The 21824-nt window shown below is 39.6% G+C and overlaps 1 protein-coding gene across 2 annotated transcripts; it reads left to right on the top strand.

The window, feature by feature from the left end:
* The first annotated feature begins 253 nt into the window (after positions 1 to 253).
* Positions 254 to 6913, top strand: CUNH18orf21 (chromosome unknown C18orf21 homolog). Of its 2 annotated transcripts, XM_012447261.3 has the most exons (5): positions 254 to 437; positions 519 to 541; positions 2442 to 2641; positions 4781 to 4971; positions 6217 to 6913. In XM_012447261.3, the coding sequence occupies exons 1-5, from the start codon at positions 361 to 363 to the stop codon at positions 6380 to 6382; spliced, it is 657 nt and encodes a 218-aa protein (XP_012302684.1). In that variant the 5' UTR covers positions 254 to 360; the 3' UTR covers positions 6383 to 6913. The 2 variants fall into 2 exon arrangements, with proteins under 2 accessions (XP_012302684.1, XP_012302685.1); XM_012447262.3 differs by lacking the exon at positions 519 to 541 and having other exon boundaries at positions 365 to 437.
* Positions 6914 to 21824: the final 14911 nt, after the last annotated feature.

Here is a 21824-nt window from a genome sequence, read left to right as displayed (position 1 = left end):
GGGAGGAAGATGGAGAGGCGGGTGGCAGCCTCACCTCGGGACTCAGTCGCCACACCAGGGTCAAGCCGCTCCGCCCCGCCTCAAGTCTTGATTCGTAACTCCTCTGAGTACCTGAGAGGACTGGGCAGGCCAAGGGGTGGAACTGAAGGGGCGGGGACGCGGCGGGCGGATGGGGCTGCCTCCGGGCTGGGCACACCTCCACGCCAGACTGGACTGGAAGGAAACCGGAACTTCTCTGCCTAGCGTGCCTCTTTCCGGAAGCTACTTGAGTCTGGACGCCAAAGACAGCGACGCTGGGAAGCAGACTTCCGGCGCTCTATTTTCTCACCGGGTACGTGCGGCTAGGAAGCGGCGGCGGCGATGAGACAGAAACACTACCTTGAGGCTGCGGCGCGGGGACTGCACGACAGCTGCCCGGGCCAAGCCCGCTATCTCCTGTAAGAGGACGGGAGATGAAGCGGGAGGCGAGCGGGGAGGTGTTCTTTTTTTCCCCTCACAAGTCTTTTTCTCTTTTACAGCTGGGCCTACACTTCGTCGCACGGTAAGAACGCCTATCCCTTGTGCCTTGGGCTCTTATCACCCCGCTTTCCTCCATTCCGCACAACGCTCAAATAAGGCCGATGGACTCACTCCTCTCCTTAAAACAACAAAACCCACATCCTTCGACAAAATCCACATGCTTCTCAGTTTTGTGAAAATTCCAAATTCCTTAATGTGCTTTGTCTTGCTTTGTTAGCGGCACTTGACACATTGATCAATCTTCTCGAGATAGTTTTCTCCCTTGACTTCTAGGTCATTACGTAGTTCACCTCTGAATTTTAGACTCATACATCCAAATGTCTTCTTGACAAATTCTTTTCAATGTCTAGTAATTTCAAATTTAGCTAATGTGTCCAAAACCTGAGCTTTACCCCCAACAAGATCCTGCAGTTTTTCTCATTTCAGTAAATAATTCCATCCTTCCCTTATAGTTATTGGACCCCCAAAACCTTGGAGCCATTCTTGACTCCCTAACAACTCTCCTCCCAGCAAATCCTATTGGCTTTAAAATATATCCAGAATCGGCCAGGAGCGGTGGCTGTCGCCTGTAATCTCAGCATTCTGGGAGGGTCACATGGGTGGATCACTTGAGGCCAGGTGTTCGGGACCAGCCTGGCCAACATGGTGACACCCCGTCTCTCCTAAAAATACAAAAAAATTAGCCTGGTGTGGTTGTGCACGCCTGTAATCCCAGCCACTCCGGAGGGTGAGGCATGAGAATCTCTTGAACCCGGGAGTCAGAGATTGCAGTGAGTGGAGATGGAGTGCACTCTACTCCTCACCACATCTATCTCTACCACCCTGCTCCAGGCCATCACCGGCCCTCTCCTGGATTACTAACAGCTCCCATGTGTTTCTAGTGTGTTCTCAAGCCAGCAGCCAGAGTGAATCTGATAAAAACCAAAGCTAGATCGTGTCACTCCTCGGCCAGAAACTCAAATGGCTTCCCATCTCCCAGTAAAAGTGAAAGTCCTTTAAAAGGATTTTAAGGCCCGGTATCATAGGCCCACGTACCTCTCTGACCTACTCTCTCTTTCCTTCATGCAACTCCAGTCACACTAGGCCTCCTTGCTGTTCTCTTTCAGGGCCTTTGCAGCTACTCTTCACTCTGCCTGGGATTCTTGCCTCACATATCTGGTTCCATTGGAATCATCCATTTCCCTCTGGTCTCTGATATCACTCACTGAAGCTTTCCCTCACCACCTGTTTAAAATTACAGTAACTCCATCAGCACTTCTGTTCCCCTTTCCTGTCTTACTTTTTTATTCCCAGCACTTAACATTTGATGTTGTTATATTTATTATATGCCTTGGTGAATTCTCCTTTTTTCACTGCTATGTCTCCAGCACTCAGAACAGTACCTGGTGTTGTCACTTAGTAAATATGAATGAATTTCACATTTGGCAGAGCTAAGTTTAAGTGTGGTCCTTGGCTTTATAAGTTCTGTTATATCCCTGGCACTTAGCACAGTGCTCAACAGTAGGTACTAAATAAATATTCATTGTGCTAATTGTTTAAAAACAGAAACAATCACAGTGCAATTTGTTATTTTGTGGTAAATGCATTGGTAAAATTGGTGAAACATAACAGCCTTTTAAAGCTTACTAGCAAGTAATGAGAAGTGGCAAGATTTTGGATATATTTTAAAGCCTATAGGATTTGCTAGCATAAGTTGGAGATTTGCCTGTTTGTTGCTGAAAGGAGTGAATGGATGGAATTAGAGTACTTTGCAAAGTAAATTACTGCCAATTTATCTTTTTGTAAATTTTCATACTTTGAGTTTGCTTAAGAATGTATATGTGCTTATATTAAATATCAATATACTTTTTATAATGTTGGCAGTTTGAGTTAACAAAATATTCTGATTTGCTGAATTGTGAGTTTCATTTGTATAATTTTAGATAATAAGAGCACTTTTGAAGAAACGTGTCCATACTGTTTCCAGTTGTTGGTTCTGGATAACTCTCGAGTACGTCTCAAACCCAAAGCCAAGATGACACCCAAAATACAGAAACTTCTTAATCGAGAAGCGAGAAACTATACACTCAGTTTTAAAGAAGCAAAAATTGTCAAAAAGTTCAAAGACTCTAAAAGTGTATTGGTAAGATTTCAGTTCCAGTATCTATGAGTAAACTAGAATTTTCTTTCACTTAAAATCAGTTTAAGAATCAGCCTTGATATAACTCAGAGATTTATAGTAGTATATTTGGATTATCAAAATATATACATAAACATTTCTCTCATGATTAGTGTTTCATTATAAGGACAGCTTATTTTTATTTTTCATGATTACCTAAACCAAACATCATGAGCTCTCAATTGTTTTGAGATCCCATTTTTGAGCATTATTTTTCACAAATGTGAGGATTCCTTGAGCTGACTATTATTACTCCACCTGAATTGCAGTTACTTACCACTACATTATTTTTTCAGTTAATGGTCCTTTGCTTCAAACAGTAGTGTTATATATGTAGGTGTCATGTTACTTCTTCAGCTGTCCTCCCACTCCATATCAGAGTGTGTATTTACAGCTATGCCCAATAAAGGTGAATGCATCTTTTGCTTTTTAAACACTTTATTGAGGGGCTATCATATGCCAAGCAATATTTAATATTGGGGATACAAGATGGAATAAAACCAAAATCAAATTACTTACGGTTTACTATATGGAGGCCAGTAGCAGATATACTTTACATCCTGCATATTCATTGTTAACGTTTATCAACCATTCAAGTGCCTGGTTATTGTGCAGCACTGTGCTGGGCACTGGACATTATGACAGCTTATGTCTGGCCTAAGACTATAATTAGTAATTACTTGATTGAAAATTGCCATATTTAGGAGTTTACCAGTGTTGGACAGGTAGGTGCCTTTTGCTTTGTCATAAAATTAAATGGTTAAAGGGAAAGAGAGAAGAGATAGAATATTGAAGTGATGTAGAATTCAGTTTCTTAGTTCTTAGAGAATTGTATTTTTCAAAAAATATTACTGCCACATGTTTGGAAAATGATCTTAAATGGGAAGATAGTAAATGCTGCCTCACTGTCTTGCAGTGTTTTGCCCTCATGAAACTTATATTCTAATGTATTTTAATCAGAAGTCAGCTAGAAAGGTGCTAACTAAAGGCATTTGTTTTTCTGATTTATTTTAATCTGTATACAGCTTCCTTCCAAAAAGTGTAAAGCAACACAGACCTTTGATAGATACAGATCGTCCATTGGCATTTTCATCTGCTCATGAACATCAAACTACTTCTCACTTAAACTAGTTTATATTAATTTGCTGAGGCATGGGCTGAATCCTGTGCATAGTGAGTTAGATATGTAGAATTAGTTAGGAAATGGACCATTTATTGAGAAGTGAATCTTGAAAAGAAAGTCAACCTCTAGAGCTAATGATGAGTGAAGAGGTATGAGAATATAGCAACTCATTTGGTTGTATAAGTTACATTAGACCTATATTTCAGACCTATAAAATTGCTAAGGATTTGAAGGGGCTACTTACATTTCCAGTGACATTCTGCTATGTTTTTTTACGGTGGGAAGAGGCTTGAAGTTAATCTGCAAAAAATATTAAATGCTTACTGCTCTTACAAAGACTATTTCTCCAGATGTTAAAGAGTATCATCTCCCATCTTTTCCCTAATTCCCCCTAAACATGGTTTTATATTTAAAAATTAGAGAGTTCACTATATTTGAAGACCTATTTTAAATACAAATGTTTAGCCATTCATATCTTATTGAACATTTTCTCATTTTAAATTTATCTTGTCGGCCAGGTACAGTGGCTCCAGCCTGTAATCCCAGCACTTTGGGAGGTCAAGGCAGGTGGATAGCCCGAAGTCAGGATTTCAAGACCAGTCTGGCTAACATGGCGAAACCCTGTCTATACTAAAACACCAAAATTAGCCGGCGCAGTGGCAGATGCCTGTAGTCCCAGTTACTCAGAAGGCTGAGGCAGGATTGTTTGAACCAGGGAGGCAAAGGTTTCAGTGAGTCAAGATCGCACCACTGCACTCCAGCCTGGGCAACAGAACGAGACTGTCTTAAAAAAAAAAAAAAAAAAAGTTTTGTCCAATTCTTGCCACTAGATTGCAAGTTCTCCAAGTGCAGCCTCTATTTTACTTACCCCTGTAGTATGTGGTATAATCTCTGACATTTAAGAATTCAATGAACATGTGGTTTATGGGGTTATACTGTAAGATAAATGACAGGACTGACATTTCTTATTTTTATGGTAGTTGATCACTTGTAAAACATGCAACAGGACAGTGAAACATCATGGTAAAAGCAGAAGCTTTCTATCAACATTGAAGAGCAATTCTACCATTCCTACAAGTAAACTCACCCTGAAAACACCAGAGAGAAGGACTGCAGACCCAAATCATGATAAGTCTGGTTCCAAAGGCAAGAGTCCAGCATTGATTTTCAGGTATCTTAATCCATGAACTCTTTGAATTGCCAGTGTTAACTCAAGTGTTTTCTTCTAATTTTTTGTGTTTAACATATACTCCGTAAATATGCCATGCATTTCGGGACTTGGCCATGTATCCTCCATACCCTTTTCAAATGTCACATACTCCCATGTCTTCAATGCTCATGTCAATGCATTTGACTTCTAGGTATGTTACTCTACTTCCAACATCTCCTGGGCCTATTTCCAGCTGCCTGCTAAATATATCCGCTTCAGTCCCCTACATGTTCAAAACTTAGTTCATCATTTCCCCACAGCTAACCACTCAAACCTGCCCATCCTCCTGAGTTCCTTATTTTGTGAATGAGCATACCTTTCTGGACATTTTGACCTAAAATGGCAGGTATATTCAAAAATTCCTTCCCTTGGTCCTTGTCACTGATTTCTATATATTTTACTTCCATGCTGTTTTCATCTTTTTGCTCTTTTTTCTCCCTAATGCTGCTAGATTCTGGTTTAGGTCCTTATGCACCATTTGTCAGGACTACTGCAATGATTTTCCTAATGGGTCTCCCTGTTTCCAGAATCAAACTCTTCTAGTGTGATCATCTTTCTGGAGCATAGCTCTGATTAGAAGTATCACTCTGTAGCATATGGATCAATGCTTTAGCATGGCTTTCCAGGCCTGTCTGGCACCAATCTGTCTGCCTGTCTTATTTTGCCTTAATTCTTCCTTTGTGCCAACAAAACTGAACCATTCACGGCCAGGTGCGATGGCTTACACCTGTAATCCTAGCACTTTCGGAGGCCCAGACAGGCAGATTCCCTGAGCTCAGGAGTTCGAGACCAGCCAGTGCAATATGGTGAAACCCCCTCTCTACTAAAATACAAAAAATTAGCCAGGTGTGGCAGTGTGCGCCTGTAGTCCCAGCTACTTGAGAGGCTGAGGCAGAATTGTTTGAACCTGGGAGGCAAAGATTGCAGCGAGATGAGATGGCTCCACTGCACTTCAGCCTGGGCGATGGAGCAAGACTCCATCTCCAGAAAAAACAACCGTGAACCATCACAGTATACTTTCTTGCCCTAAATATTTATTCTTGCCCTTAACTCTGTCAGAAATCCTGAGGACATCTAACTGAACAGGGATTTGTCAAATGATACTACACCAAGGATAGCCATTGCCTGTATATGTCCATAATACAAAAGAGTAGAAAATGATTGTCATTTGTTGGTCTAACTAAGTGTGGTTTTGTTTCTTTTCAGAACACCTACATCTGGACAGTCAATATCTACTTCCTCCTCAAAGAATATGAGTAAAACAAAGAAACATTTCTCTCAACTAAAATTGTTACTTAGTCAGAATGAATCCCAAAAGAATCCAAAGGTGGACTTCAGAAATTTCTTATCTTCTCTGAAGGGTGGACCTTGAAAATAAGAAATGCCTGATGTCAATTCTGAAACTATAGTAAAACTTTTTAAACTTTTATTTTTTGAATACATGGAAACTAGATCTGAATGCAAACTTTTCTTGGCATCCTTTGGGAAAATACCTCGTTAGTATGAATACCTGAAACCTGCCTACCCATAGGATGGTTGTGAAGATCAAAAAATATATGCAAGTTCTTTGTAGATGTGTATGTATAGATATATATGTGTATGTATGTAAAGCTATATATGTACATTGAGTAGTGGCATTACTATTTTTTCTTCCTTTAGTTAGCAGTTTTTATGTATGTTATTTTCTTTCAAAAGGGAATTGAGATCTTTATGAGAGGGTCTGTTCACTCATGAGGTTTCTTCCATGTGTCTATAGCATTATTGATAATTCAGGGAAAGGATTAAGTGGGTCCTTATTTTCTCACAATTATCTGCATAACTGTCTTAGTAAAACCTGAACCTTATTCCCATTTTTGAATGCAAAAGTAAATATCTGGAACATTCCTGATTATAGATCACTCAATGGGAGAGTAAAATTTTCTTTCTCTTTGTTTAGAAAAGGGAACATACTGTTGGTGATGCTATAAATTAGTACAGCAACTTTGGAAAAAACAGTATGGAGGTTCCTCAAAAAACTAAAGGTAGAATTACCATATGATCCCACATCTGGGTATATATCCAAAGGAATTGAAATCAGTATGTCAAAGAGATGTTTGCCCTACAGTGTTTCATTGTAGTGTTATTCACAATAACCAAGATATGGAAACAACAGAAATATTTGTCAAAGGATGGATTTTTAAAAAATCTGGTGTGTATACACAATGGAATACTATTCAGCCTTTAAAAATCAAGAAATTCTAAGAAAACATACATGAGGCCAAAAACATATGAAAAAACACTCATCATCACTGGTCATTAGAGAAATGCAAATCAAAACCACATTGAGATACCATCTCATGCCAGTTAGAATGGCGATCATTAAAAAATCTGGAGACAACAGATGCCGGAGAGGATATGGAGAAATAGGAACACTTTTACATTGTTGGTGGGACTGTAAATTAGTGCAACCATTGTGGAAGACAGTATGGCAATTCCTCAAGGACCTAGAAATAGAAATTCCATTTGACCCAGCAATCCCATTACTGGGTATATACCCAAAGAATTATAAATTGTTCTATTATAAAGACACATGCACACGTATGTTCATTGTGGCACTGTTTACAATAGCAAAGACCTGGAACCAACCCAAATGTCCATCAGTGATAGACTGGATAAAGAAAATGTGGCACATATATACCATGGAATATTGCACAGCCATAAAAAACGATGAGTTCGTGTCCTTCATAGGGACATGGATGAATCTGGAAACCATTCTCAGCAAACTGACACAAGAACAGAAAACCAAACACCGCATGTTCTCACTCATAGGCAGATGTTGAACAATGAGAACACATGGACACAGGGAGGGGAGCATCACACTGCGGTCAGTTGTGGGGGCTAGAGGAGGGACAGCGGGGAGTGGGGAGGGTGGGGAGGGATAACGTGGGGAGAAATACCAGATTTAGGTGATGGGGGGATGAAAGTGGTAAACCATCTTGCCATGTATGTACCTATGCAACAATCCTGCAAGATCTGCACATGTACCCCAGAACCTAACGTACAATTAAAAAGAAATTCTGTCAGTTACGGTAACGTGGATGAACCTAGAAGACATTACGCTAAGTCAAATAAGCCAGACATGACAAATGCTGTATTATTTATATGGGATCTAAAAACGTAGAACTCAGAAGTAGAGGATATAATGGTAAATACTGGAGGCTGTGGTTGGGAATGGGGTGAGTAGAAAGGAAAAGGGAAATTTTAATTAAGAGGAGTAACTTCCAATGATCTGTTATACGGCATGGTGACCATAGTTAATACATATTTCAAAAGAGCTGAAAGAGGGGTTTTGGCTTTTTTTTTTTTTTTTTGAGACAGAGCCTTGCTCTGTCATCTGGGCTGGAGTGCTATTACGGCATGACCATAGATCACTGTAGCCTTGAACTCCTGGGCTCAAGTGATCCTGTTGCTTCAACCTCCAGAATAGTTGGGACTTACAGGCACACACCACTGCACCTGACTAATATTTTATTATTACTATTTTTTATTTCCCACTACAAGAAGCCATCTTTTTTTTTTTTTTTTTTTGGAGAGGCAAGATGGTACTATGTTGCCCAGGCTGGTCTTGAACTCCTGGCTTCAAGCAATCCTCCCACCTCTCCCTCCCAAAGTGCTAGGATTGCAGGTGTGAGCCACAGTGCCCAGCCAAAAAAGAGGGTCTTCTAATGTTCTTTCTGCAAAGAAATGATAAATATTTGAGGTGATGGATCTATTAGTTAGCCTGATTGGATTACTCCAGAGTGTATACATGTAACGAAACATCACATTGTGGCCCATAAATATATGCAATTATTATTTGTCAATTAAAAAACTCAAGGGCCAAAGTTAACCACTTGATCTTATAGTTGCATGAAATGAAATTGTGCTAGCTGGTGCCACCACCAAAGGCCAGGTGTTCACTTTGTGTCCACAATATCTAGCACAACACAATGGTCATGGTAGCTGCTTTATCCTTCTGGCTAATTTCTCTCTAGAACATTTGTTTCTCTTGAACTGTTCTTGCTCCTGATAGTGAGCTCTTTGCAGTTCTCAATATATACCATGTACTTGTCAGCGTTGGGCCTTTGCACGTGCTTTTTCCTTTAGGACTCACTTTGGAGACTGCCCTCCACTCAACCCCACTGCATTATGAGGGGCCACTCTTATCACAGTTCTGGTGACCCTGTAGTTTGTTTCTGATCATTACCAACTGCCTGTGAGCTCTTTGCAGACCTGAGTGGTCTCACTTGGACCCCCAGCACCTAGTTTGTTGCCCAGCACATAGCACAAGATAGTCCTAGAATACTACATGTAATGAGTTCTACCTGTTCCACACTAGAACTAAGAACTAAGGTCTTTCTGAGCACATGACTGCAAAGTAGATAAAAAATAGTAAAGACAGGAACTCTTAGGTGGTAAGTTGTTCACATTACTTCAGTTGCAAGTGAAGGACACCACAGATTCTTGACTTTTCTGTTTGGCAGAAAGGTCTGGGCATTTCTAAAGGGAGTATTTAAAAGCTGAAGTGTGGAGATAAAACTATAAAACCTTTAGAAGAAGATACAGGAGTAAATCTTCATAACCCTGGGATATGCAGTGGTTTCTTAGATAGGACACCAAAAGTACAAGCGACAACAAGGAAAATAAACAGATAAATTGGGCTTCATCAAAATTAAAGACTCGTGTGCTCTGTTCAAAGGACACCATCAAGAAAGTGGAAAGTCAGCCCCTGAATGGGAGAAAACATTTGCAAATTATATACAGATAGTCTCCTAATTATCAACTTGAGATTTTTTAACATTACGATGGGTTTACCAGGACATAACCCATCCTAAATTGAGAAGCATTTATATCTGTTAAGGGACCGATATCCAGAATTATAAAGAACTCTTAAAATTCAATAATAAAAAGACAAAAGATGGTCAGAATCTGAATACAGTTCTCCAACATAGCTAATGAACATATGAAAAGATACTTCATACCTACTAGACTGACTCACAAACACAGTACAAGTGGTGAAGATGTGAAGAAATTGGAACCATCACACATTGCTCCTAGGATTGTAAAATGGTGGAGTCACTTTGGAAGTTTGGCAGTTCCTCAAAATTTAAACAGTTACCATATGACCCAACAATTCCACTCAGGCATATGTCCAAGAGAACTGAAAACAGATGTCCACACAAAAACATATATATGAATGTTCATGGCAGTAGTGTTTATAATATACATAAAATCAAAATTTCAAAATAGCTAAAAGAATGTTTTTTGAATGTCCAGCAACTGTTGAATAAACAAAATGTGTTTTCCATACAGTGGAATGGTAATATTCAGCCATAAAAGAATTACTGATCTATGCTAGGACGTGAATGACCCTTGAAAACATATTAATTGCAAGAAGCCAGACACCAAAGACCACATATGGCGTGATTCCATTTTTTGTTTTTGAGATGAAGTTTCGCTCTTGTGGCCCAGGCTGGAGTGCAATGGCGTGATCTTGATTCACTGCAACCTCCTGGGTTCAAGCAATTCTCTTGCCTTAGCCTCCCTAGTAGCTGGGATATAGGCGCCTGTCACCACACCCAGCTAATTTTTTTGTATTTTCAGTAGAGACGGGGTTTCACTATGTTGACCAGGCTGGGCTCGAACTCCTGACCTCAGATGATCCATTTGCCTCAGCCTCCCAAAATGCTTGGATTATAGGGGTAAGCCACCATGCCCGGCTGTGTGATTCCATTTATATGGGATGTTCAGAATAGGAAAATACATAGAAATAGACAAGCGGTTGCCAGAGGAATAGGGAGAATGGAGAGCAACTCCTAATAAGTATGGGATTTCTTTTTAGGGTGATGAAAATATTCTGGGATTAGGTAGTGAACATTGTTGTACAACTCTGTATATACTAAAAACAAAATTCTACACATTGAAAACATAAATTTTATGTGAATTATCCTTAAAAAAGTACATTACCTTAAATTTAATGTAGACATTTAATTTTTAAGTCCTGTAAAGAGAAGCAGCAGAGGTGCAACATAGGCTCAGACTTTGAGCAGCTATAATTTCATGGCTTTCCTGGGCCTCCACCATATTGCCATAGGGCTTCTCACATGCTTCTGCATCCTACTGGCTACAGCAGTGCTTCCTGAAGACAGCTCGACTTAGCCCTGGGCTGCTTTCCTAGTCATGGGCTGTGGAACCTGGAATATGCGGCTAGAGTACCACTGACCCTGTGGACCAGCAAGCCTAAGTTAAAGGCAGCTATCATGAGGATGAAAAGGAGGCCCTCACCAGCCAGAAGGGGATGGATGGGGTAAGCAGAACCCTATTAGAAAAATAAGCCAACAGGAATGACTGGGAAAAGGGCAAGAGGGGACAAAAACTGATGTGCTTTGTTAGTGACACAAAGAACTCTGGGATGACAGAGTTGATTACAATCTGGAGGCCAAAATCATCTTTGACATACCCCAGTTCTTAAGCATGCACTATTCTCCCCCACAGCACAGCCCTTTGGGCCTTTTACACAAGGGTAACTTCTAATTTGACCTTTGCTCAGATTTTAGAACTCCCCAGTAATGTTCCCAAGTGGATCATATCTAAGAGGAGCAGTACCAGTGAATTAACTGGGTCTCAAAATACAATTGCACATTTCAGACATTGCTTTAAAGTTGTGTCCTCTCATTTTCTCATTCCTGATCAGTTATAATAGGCAGTCTTCCTCTTATTCACCAGGGGATTCCATCCCTGTTATTCAGGACTATGGTATATGGAATAGCCCTGCCTTCTCATCTTCAGCCTCTCACTACAGAGGATCCATCCTCTTAGCACTTTTTTTCTTTTAGAAAAATATTTATTGCTGTGTAACACAGAGAAATACTCTTAGCTCTGATCACAAATCTGAGTCAGATGTGTCCTGAAGAATGAGCTTCTGAGGAGCCCTGTACTCACCCTAGCACAGCTCTCACACAGGAGTTTGCTGAGAGTCTCCAGAATGTGTGCCTCCCAGTTTGTGAGCTCTGTGAGGGCTGTAACCCCAGGGTGTAAGTAACTCATCTAGAACATGGGCAATATACTTCTCTCTGTCCTGACATTAAACTTACAATGAAATAGTTTTCAAAATAAAAATAAATTTGTATATATTAGTTATTTGAAAAGAAAATCTCTATTTTTCTTTTAAAAATGTTATGATAGAAACAGCACAATCTACTTGTTTTAATTAATTACAACTTGTATTTTCCATTTTGATGCTCAAGTTGTTACATCTTGGTCAGTAGGAGCTCCTTTATATATACTGTCTCATTTTGTTTAATTTTCATTTAATTCATCAGTATGTTGAGACAGGTTTTTAAAAAAAACTTTTAAAAGTCCTTTTCATTGTTTATGCAATCCATGGTCAGTTGATCAAACTTCAGAAATGAGTACATATGTCATTTCTAGAGCTATAAAGCACTATCTAACTATTTCCCACAGACACCAACCATTCTTTCCTCAGTGTTGTGTAACTTTTTCACACCACTTGTGTAGAACTTATGACATTATTTAAGTAAGTATCTGTCTCCTACATTAAATTCAGAGTTCTATGAGGGCAAGCTGTATCTCACTCCCTTTAATTCCTTTCTTATGCTTCTCCTATAATGTCTGCCACACAGTAAAGGCTCAACACATCCATTCAACAACCTTAGAAACTGCTTGCTATAATGAATGGAAAAGAGGTCATTATTTAGATACTCTGACTTATTAACTGGACTTCTGATAACTTAGGTCCATAAAATGCAGAAAAGCTGAGAAGAATTTTGCAATGGGTACCCTTAGGAAACCACAAAAGTTGAGGAGACCATGTTCCTCTTACTGCTCTCTATAGTTCAGTTGGCACCACCTTTGAAGAGGAAAACAACCCATCAAACTTTTCGCCTAGACAGGTAACAAAGAAATGTATTTTAACTCCTGTTCCAACTCCAGTCAACTTGTTAATGGCTGCCTGGAGTGCTGATTGTATTCAGGCTTCATAGAATTAGTGATATAGTCCATAAGCAAGAGACAGAGGAACATAGGATGTGAAGGGCATGTGTGGCATACATTTGTCACCCTTCTCTGAAGGGACGATGACATGGATTCAGATACAATGCAAACTTGTAGAGTTCTTTGATACACTATTGTCCAAAGTAAACAGAACTGAAGATGCTACAATTTTGAGCTTATAACTAAATTTTGCTGGCTTTTATTGATAAGTTCAGATGGTATGCATGTCTACTAAGATTTAAAAAAAAAATCTGAACACATCTGCAAACAATTCAAGTCGTGTTTCCATTTTATCCTTTGGAAAACAAAAGTACATTGTGTGGAGGATTTTTAGAAGATGTAAAATAGTATTTTAATTTCATTAAGTAGCATACAAAGAAGTCTATGCATCTTTAATGTATTTAAAAAACAATAAGATTTCTAGTGCAGAATGAAGAAATTCTAAAGTGCTTACAGAAGCTATCTAAATCCACACAATGTACTAAGTAACTTAGGTCCATAAAATGCTGCAAAGCTGAGGAAGAATTCTGCAATGGGTATTCTTAGGAAACTACAAACTCAACATGTTCCTCTTACTGTTCACTATGAAAATATATTACTCGGAACATGTTCCTCTTACTGTTCAACAGTAACATAAAAAAATGTAAACTATATTTTAATGTCTCTGATAAATGGATCATGGACTAAAGTAGAATTTGCAATGAATTGTAGAATTATACATGTATTTGAATTCTGTACTTCATGGAAAAGTTATAAAATTGAAATTTTGAATTAATATAAATGATATTTTGTGATTCAGAGTCATTAAGTTTATTCAGATATGTCTTTAAAAATTCAGTTGTATAGGTATTGTTTGGTTAGTTTTATCATTTTTTAAAAATTTTATTTTATTTTAGGTTCTAGGGTACATGTGCAGGTCATGCAGCGTTGTTGCACAGGTGCATACATAACCAGGTGGTTTGCTGCCTCTATTCCCCCTTCATCTATATCCAGCATTTCTCCCCATGTTATTCCTCCCCACCCTCTGCTGTCCCTTCCCCAGTCCCCCACCAACTGCCCCCAGTATGTGATGCTCCTCTCCCTGAGTCCACGTGTTCTCATTGTTCAACACCCACCTATGAATGAGAACATGCGGTGTTTGGTTTTCTGTTCTTGTCAGTTTGATGAGAATGATGGTTTCCAGATTCATCCAAGTCCCAACAAAGGACATGAACTCATCGTTTTGTATGGCTGTGTAGTATTCCATGGTGTATATGTGCCACATTTTCTTTGTCCAGTTTATCATTGATGGGCATTTGGGTTGGTTCCAGGTCTTTGCTATTGTACACAGGGCTGCAATGAACATACATGTGCATGTGTGTTTATAATAGAATGCTTAATAGTCCTTTGGGTATATACTCAGTAATGGGACTGCTGGGTCAAATGGAATTTCCATTTCTAGGTCCTTGAGGAATTGCCACACTGCCTTCCACAATGGTTGAACTAATTTACACTCCCACCAACAGTATAAGAGTGTTCCTATTTCTTCACATCTTCTCTGGCATCTGTTGTCTCCAGATTTTTTAATGATCGCCATTCTAACTGGCATGAGATGGTATCTCAATGTGGTTTTGATTTGCATTTCTCTAATGACCAGTGATGATGAGTGTTTTTTCATATGTTTTTGGCCTCATGTATGTCTTCTTTTGAGAAGTATCTGTTCATATCCTTCACCGACTTTTGAATGGATTTGTTTTTTTCTTGTGTATCTGTTATAGTTCTTTGTAGATTCTGGAAATTAGCCCTTTGTCAGATGGGTAGATTGTAAAAATTTTTTCCTATTCTGTTGTTTGCCGGTTCACTCTAATGATGGTTTCGTTTTTTTTTTTTTTTTTTTTTTGAGACGGAGTTTCACTCTTGTTACCCAGGCTGGAGTGCAATGGCGCGATCTCGGCTCACTGCAACCTCTGCCTCCTGGGTTCAGGCAATTCTCCTGCCTCAGCCTCCTGAGTAGCTGGGATTACAGGCACACGCCACCATGCCCAACTAATTTTTTGTATTTTTAGTAGAGACGGGGTTTCACCATGTTGACCAAGATGGTCTCGATCTCTTGATCTCGTGATCCACCCGCCTCAGCCTCCCAAAGTGCTGGGATTACAGGCGTGAGCCACCGTGCCCAGCATGATGGTTTCTTTTGCTGTACAGAAGCTCTGAAGTTTAATTAGATCCCATTTGTCTATCGTGGCTTTTGTTGCCATTACTTTTGGTGTTTTAGTCATGAAGTCCCTGCCTATGCCTACGTCCTGGATGGTTTTGCCTCGGTTTTCTTCTAGGGTTTTTATGGTGTCAGGTTTTATGTTTAAATCTTTAATCCATCGTTAATTTTAGTGTAAGGTGACAGGAAGGGGACCAGTTTCTGCTTTCTGCACATGGCTAGCCAGTTTTCCCAACACTATTTATTAAACATGGAGTCCTTTTCCCGTTGCTTGTTTTTGTCAGGTTTGTCAAAGATCAGATGGTTGTAGATGTGTGGTGTTGCTTCCAAGGCCTCTGTTCTGTTCCATTGGTCTATGTCTCTGTTTTGGTACCAGTACCATGCTGTTTTGATTACTGTAGCCTTGTAGTGTAGTTTGAAGTCTGGCAGTGTGATGCCTCTGGCTTTGTTCTTTCTGCTTAGGATTGTCTTGGCTATGTGGGCTCTCTTGTGGCTCCATATGAAGTTTAAAGTGGTTTTTTTGAGTTCTGTGAAGAAGGTCATTGGTAGCTTGATGGGGACAGTGTTGAATCTATAAATTACTTTGGGTAGTATGGCCATTTTCATGATATTAATTCTTCCTAACCATGAACATGTAATGTTTTTCCATCTGTTTGTGTCCTCTCTTATTTCATTGAGTAGTGGTTTGTAGTTCTCCTTGAAGAGGTCCTTTACATCCTTTGTTAGTTGTATTCCTAGGTATTTTATTCTCTTTGTAGCAATTGTGAATGGGAGTTTGCTCTTGATTTGGCTCTCTGTTTGTCTGTTATTGGTACATAGGAATGCTTGTGATTTCTGCACATTGATTTTGTATCTGAGACTTTGTTGAAGTTGCTTATCAGTTTCAGGAGATTTGGGGCTGAGACGATGGGGTCTTCTAAATATATAATCATATCGTCTTCAAATAGAGACAGTTTGACTTCCTCCTTTCCTAATTGAATACACTTTATTTCTTTTTCTTGGCTGATTGCTCTGGCTAGAACTTCCAATACTATATTGAATAGGAGTGGTGAGAGAGGGCATCCTTGTCTAGTGCCTGACTTCAGAGGGAATGCTTCCAGCTTTTGCCCATTCAGTATGATACTGGCATGGGTTTGTCATAAATTGCTTTTATTATTTTATGATACGTTCTGTTGATACCTAGTTGAGAGTTTTTAGCATAAAGCACTGTTGAATTTTGTCAAGGGCCTTCTCTGCATCTATTGAGATAATCATGTGGTTTTTGTCTTTGGTTCTGTTTATGTGGTGGTTTACATTTATGGACTTGCATATGTTGAACCAGCCTTGCATCCCTGGGATGAAACCTACTTGATTGTGATGAGTAATGTTTTTGATGTGCTGTTGCATTTGGTTTGCCAGTATTTTATTGAAGATTTTTGCATCTATGTTCTTCATGGATATTGGCCTGAAGTTTTCTTTTTAGTTGAGTCTCTGCCTGGTTTTGGTATCAGGATGATGTTGGTCTCATAAAATGAGTTAGGGAGGATTCCCTCTTTTTGTATTGTTTGGTATAGTTTCAGAAGGAGTGGTACCAGCTCCTCTTTGTACGTCTGGTAGAATTCGGCTGTGAACCCATTTGGACCTGGACTCTTTTTGGTTGATAGGCTACTTGATTGCTGCCTCAACTTCAGCCCTTGTTATTGGTCTATTCAGGGTTTCAACTTCTTCCTGGTTAAGTCTTGGTAGAGTGTAAGTGTCCAGCAATTTATCCATTTCTTCCAGATTTACTGGTTTGTGTGCATAGAGTCGTTTGTAGTAATAACTGATGGTAGTTTGTATTTTTGTGGAATCAGTGGTGATATCCCCTTTATCATTTTTTTATTGTATTTATTTGATTTTTCTCTTTTTTCTTTTTTATTAGTCTGGCTACTGGTCTATTTTGTTGATCTCTTCAAGAAGCCAGCTCCTGGATTTATTGATTTTTTGAAGGAATTTTTGTGTCTCTATCTCCTTCAGTTCGGCCCTGATCTTACTTATTTCTTGACTTCTACTAGCTTTTGAGTTTTTTTGATCTTGCTCCTCTAGCTCTTTCAATTTTGATGATAGGGTGTCAATTTTAGATCTTTCCTTGTTTCTCACGTGGGCATTTATTGCTATAAATTTCCTATCGACACTGCTTTAAAGGTGTTCCAGAGATTCTGGTAAGTTGTGTCTTCTTTCCGACTGGTTTTGAAGAACATCTTTATTTCTGCCTTCATTTCATTGTTTATCCAGTCAACAATCAGAAGCAAGTTGTTCAGTTTCCAAGTAGTTGTGCAGATTTGAGTGAGTTTCTTAGTCCTGAGTTCTAATCTGATTGTGCTGTGGTCTGATAGAATGTTATGATTTCCATTCTTTTGCAGTTGCTGAGGAGTGATTTGCTTCCAATTATGTGGTCAATTTTAGAGTAAGTGCGATGTGGTACTGTGAAGAATGTATATTCTGTGAATTTGGGGTGGAACATTCTGTATATGTCTATTAGGTCCGCCTGGTCCAGCTCTGCATTCAAGTCCTGGATGTCCTTGTTAATTTTCTGTCTCGTTGATATGTCTAATAAGACAGTGGAGTGTTGAAGTCTCCCACTATTATTGTGTGGAGTCTAAATCTCGTTTTAGGTCATTAAGAACTTGCTTTATGTATCTGGGTGCTCCTGTGTTGAGTGCATATATATTTAGGATAGTTAGCTCTTCTTGTTGGATTGGTCCTTTTTCCATTATGTAATGCCCTTTGTCTCTTTTGATCTTTGTTGGTTTGAAGTCCATTTTATCAGAGACTAGGATTGCAACACCTGCTTTTTTTTTGTTCTCCATTTGCTTGGTAAATCTTCCATCCCTTTATTTCGAGTCTATGTGTGTCTTTGTACGTGAGGTGGATTTCCTGAATACAGCACACCAATGGGTCTTGAATTTTTATCTAGTTTGCCAGTCTGTGTCTTTTGATTGGGGCGTTTAGGCCATTTACATTCAATGTTAATATTGTTATGTGTGAATTTGATTCTGCCATTTTGTTACTGGCTGGTTTTCTTGCCCGTTAGTTGACTCAGTTTCTTCATTGCATTTTTGGTCTTTGCCATTTGGTGTGCTTTTGCAGTGGCTGGTACTTGTTCCTTTCTGTGTTTAGTGTTTTTTTCAGGAGCTCTTGTAAGGCAGATCTGGTGGTGATGAAATCTCTCAGTAATTGCTTGTCCGTAAAGGATTTTATTTCTCCTTCATTTATGAAGCTTAGTTTGGCTGGATATGAGATTCTGGGTTGAAAGTTCTTTTCTTTAAGGTTGTTGAATATTGGCCCCCACTCTCTTCTGGCTTGTAGGGTTTCTGCCAAGAGATCCACTGTGAGTCTGATAGGCTTCCCTCTGTGGGTGACCTGACCTTTCCCTCTGGCTGCCCTTAGCATTTTTTCCTTCATTCAACCCTGGTGAATCTGACAATTATGTGCCTTGGGGTTGCTCTTTTTTTTTTTTTTTTTAAAGAAGAAAAAAAGGAAGAAAGAAAGAAAGAAAAAAAAAGAATGAAGACGAGGAAGAAAAAGGGAGACAGAATGGGAGTATTGCTTTATTGCCCAGGTTAGAATGCAGTCTAAAAATGGGAATTGAAAACCTCTTTCATGCCAATAATTGTGCTTAACAATTGAGACAGGAAGGAATAAGGGAAGAAAATAACAAACAAGCAGCCAACCAGTATTTCATTTAAACCTATGAAATGCTATGCAATTATTGAGGAGTGATTTACTTCCAATTATGTAGTCACTTTTGGAATAGGTGTGATATGGAAGAATGTGTGTTTTGTGTATTTGAAGTGGAGAGTTCTATAAATGTTTATTAAGTTTACTTGTTCCGGGTCTGAGTTCAAGTCCTGGATGTCCTTGTTAATTTTCTATCTTGTTGATCAGTCTAATATTGCTTATGTATCTGGGTGCTCCTGTATTGGATGCATATATATTTAGGATCATTAGCTCTTCTTGTTGCATTGATCCTTTTACCATTATGTAATGTCCTTCTTTGCCTCTTTTGATCTTTGTTTCTTTAAAGTCTATGTTATCAGAGGTGAGAATTGCAACTCTTGCTTTTTATTTATTTATTTATTTTTGCTCTGCGTTTGGTTGGTGAATCTTCCTCCGTCCCTTTGTTTTGAGTCTTTGTGTATCGTTGCATGTGAGATGGGTCTGGATACGGCATACCAATGGGTTTTGGCTTTTTATCCAGTTAATAATACATGAGTTTAATACTGCCATTTGATGCTAGCTTGCTGTTTTGCCCATTAGTTGATGTAAGTTCTTCATTATGTTAATGCTGTTTACTTTTTGATATATTTTTGGAATATATCAAATGTTATATTTCATTATGTTAATGCTGTTTACTTTTTGATATATTTTTGATATATATTTTGGGGTTGCTCTTCTTGAGGAATACCTTTGTGGAGTTCTCTGTATTTCTTGGATTTGAATGTTGGCCTGCCTTGATAGGCTGGGGAAGTTCTCCTGGATAATATCCTGGAGCGTGTTTTCCAGCTTGGATTCATTCTCCCTGTCATATTCAGGTACACTGATCAGGAGTAGATTAGATCTTTTCACGTAATCCCTTATTTCTTGGAGGCTTTGTTCATTTCATTTCACTCTTTTTTCTCTTGCGTTGCCGTCTCTTATTTCATTGAGTTGATCTTCAATCTCTGATATCCTTTCTTCTGCTTGATTGATTTGGCTATTAAAACTTGTGTTTGCTTCATGTAGTTCTTGTGCTGTTTTTCAACTCCATCAAGTTGTTTATGTTCTTCTCTAAGATAGTTATTCTAGTTAGCATTTCGTCTAACCTTTTCTCAGGGTTTTTAGTTTCTTTGCAATGGGTTAGAACGTTTTCCTTTAGCTCAGAAAAGTTTGTTATTACCCATCTCTGAAGCCTGTTTCTGTCAATTTGTCGCACTCTTTCTCGGTCATGTTGTGTTCTCATGTTGATGAGGAGCTGTGATCCCTTGAAGGAGAAGAGGCGTTCTGGTCTTTGATGGTTTCAGCTTTTTTGTGCTGTTTTTTTCCCATCTTCGTGGATTTATCTAGCTCTGATCTCAGGGAGCTGCTTGATAAGGTCGCTTGTCTGCCTGTCGAGGTGCTACTGGGTTTCTAGGGACTCCTTCAGGTTGCTAGGTAGGCTTCCTGTGTCTTTTTTGTTTACAATGGGAGGTTAGGCCTGCCTCTTCCAGTGACCTGGAGGTGCTGCTGGGTGGTCAAGAACATCGTCCCATTGCTATGTAGGCTTCCCGTGTTGTTAAAACGTGAAGCCTGGTTCTGCCTCTTTAAGGTGGGTTGTGCCTTTCCTCCTCCAGAGCTGGATCATTCAGGGTTCAGCTCAGACTGAGGCGCTGGCTACATAACCCACTATAGTTAATACTTCAGCCCTCTGGGGTTTGTGGGGCAGGGTAGGGGCCCGCCCTGCCACATGGTCTGTCTCCCTGCTTTTAGCTCCCTCTCTCTCCGGTCATGGCGGACAGGCCACCCAGTTTGTCTGTCTTCCTGCCGTCAGCTCCCTCTCTCGGGGGTGAGAGCTCGTTCCGCAGGCTCTCCCGGTTGGCTTATGGGCTTATGCATTTGCTTAGATCTGTGCTACAATCCAGGACACCATTCAGACACCATCCTGGATTATTATTCAACTCTGCACTTGTAATTCCTGGCACTTGACTGGCAAAGATCCCCTGTTCTGTGGATTGCTGAGGCTTTGGGGGAAGCACTGTATCTGGACTGGGGTGCCGGAGGGTTAGCCTCTGACTCACTGGTCAGATACTCTTTCTGGGTGAGGCAGCACCTGTCCCCGCCTCAGTCTGCCTTGTCTGGGCTTTGCTCACCGTCTGACCAGACCCGTTGAAATGCACCTGGTACCTTGGTTGGAGCTAGGAGATCTCTCGATTTCTGCATTTCTCTTGCTGGGTGTTGTGATCCGGAGTTGTGTCTTTTCGGCCATCTTGCTTCCTCTCCCCCATGATTTTTTTTAATAGAGTTGGGGGGTCTTGCTCTGTTGACCAGAAAGAGGAACATGTTCCAAGTAATATATATTATAAGCAATAAACAAAGGTGGAAGCCAAATCAGAGTCCAAAATAAAATGAAACTGAAGAATATTTTAACCAAATTATGTATAATGATGGCTGTAACTTTCTGTAATAAAAGTATTTACAATTTGTAAAATGACAAAAAACAAATGCTTGGTAAATATCCTCATTGTATCTAACCTCATTACAATATTGAAAGGTTATTAACTACCAAAAATACATCTAATGAATATTTTATTTCATCTATGACAATTAAGAAACAGCTGAAAATAAAATTGCTTAAATATTCCCCTTGGTTATCTAAAAAAGAAATCATCTTACTTTATAAGAACTTATAAACTAATTTAAATATTAATATAGAGCTTTAGGCCGGGCGCAGTGGCTCAAGCCCATAATCCCAGCACTTTGGGAGGCTGAGGCGGGTGGATCACAAGGTCAAGAGATTGAGACCATCCTGGTCAACGTGGTGAAACCCCTTCTCTACTAACACAAAAAATTAGCTGGGCATGGTGGCGCATGCCTGTAATCCCAGCTACTCAGG

This window comes from Aotus nancymaae, unplaced genomic scaffold (genome assembly GCF_030222135.1).
Source record: "Aotus nancymaae isolate 86718 unplaced genomic scaffold, 86718_ANA_hifiasm-v0.15.2.pri h1tg000020l, whole genome shotgun sequence".
NCBI classification, from domain to species: domain Eukaryota; kingdom Metazoa; phylum Chordata; class Mammalia; order Primates; family Aotidae; genus Aotus; species Aotus nancymaae.
This window is presented reverse-complemented; position numbering and strand designations above follow the sequence as displayed.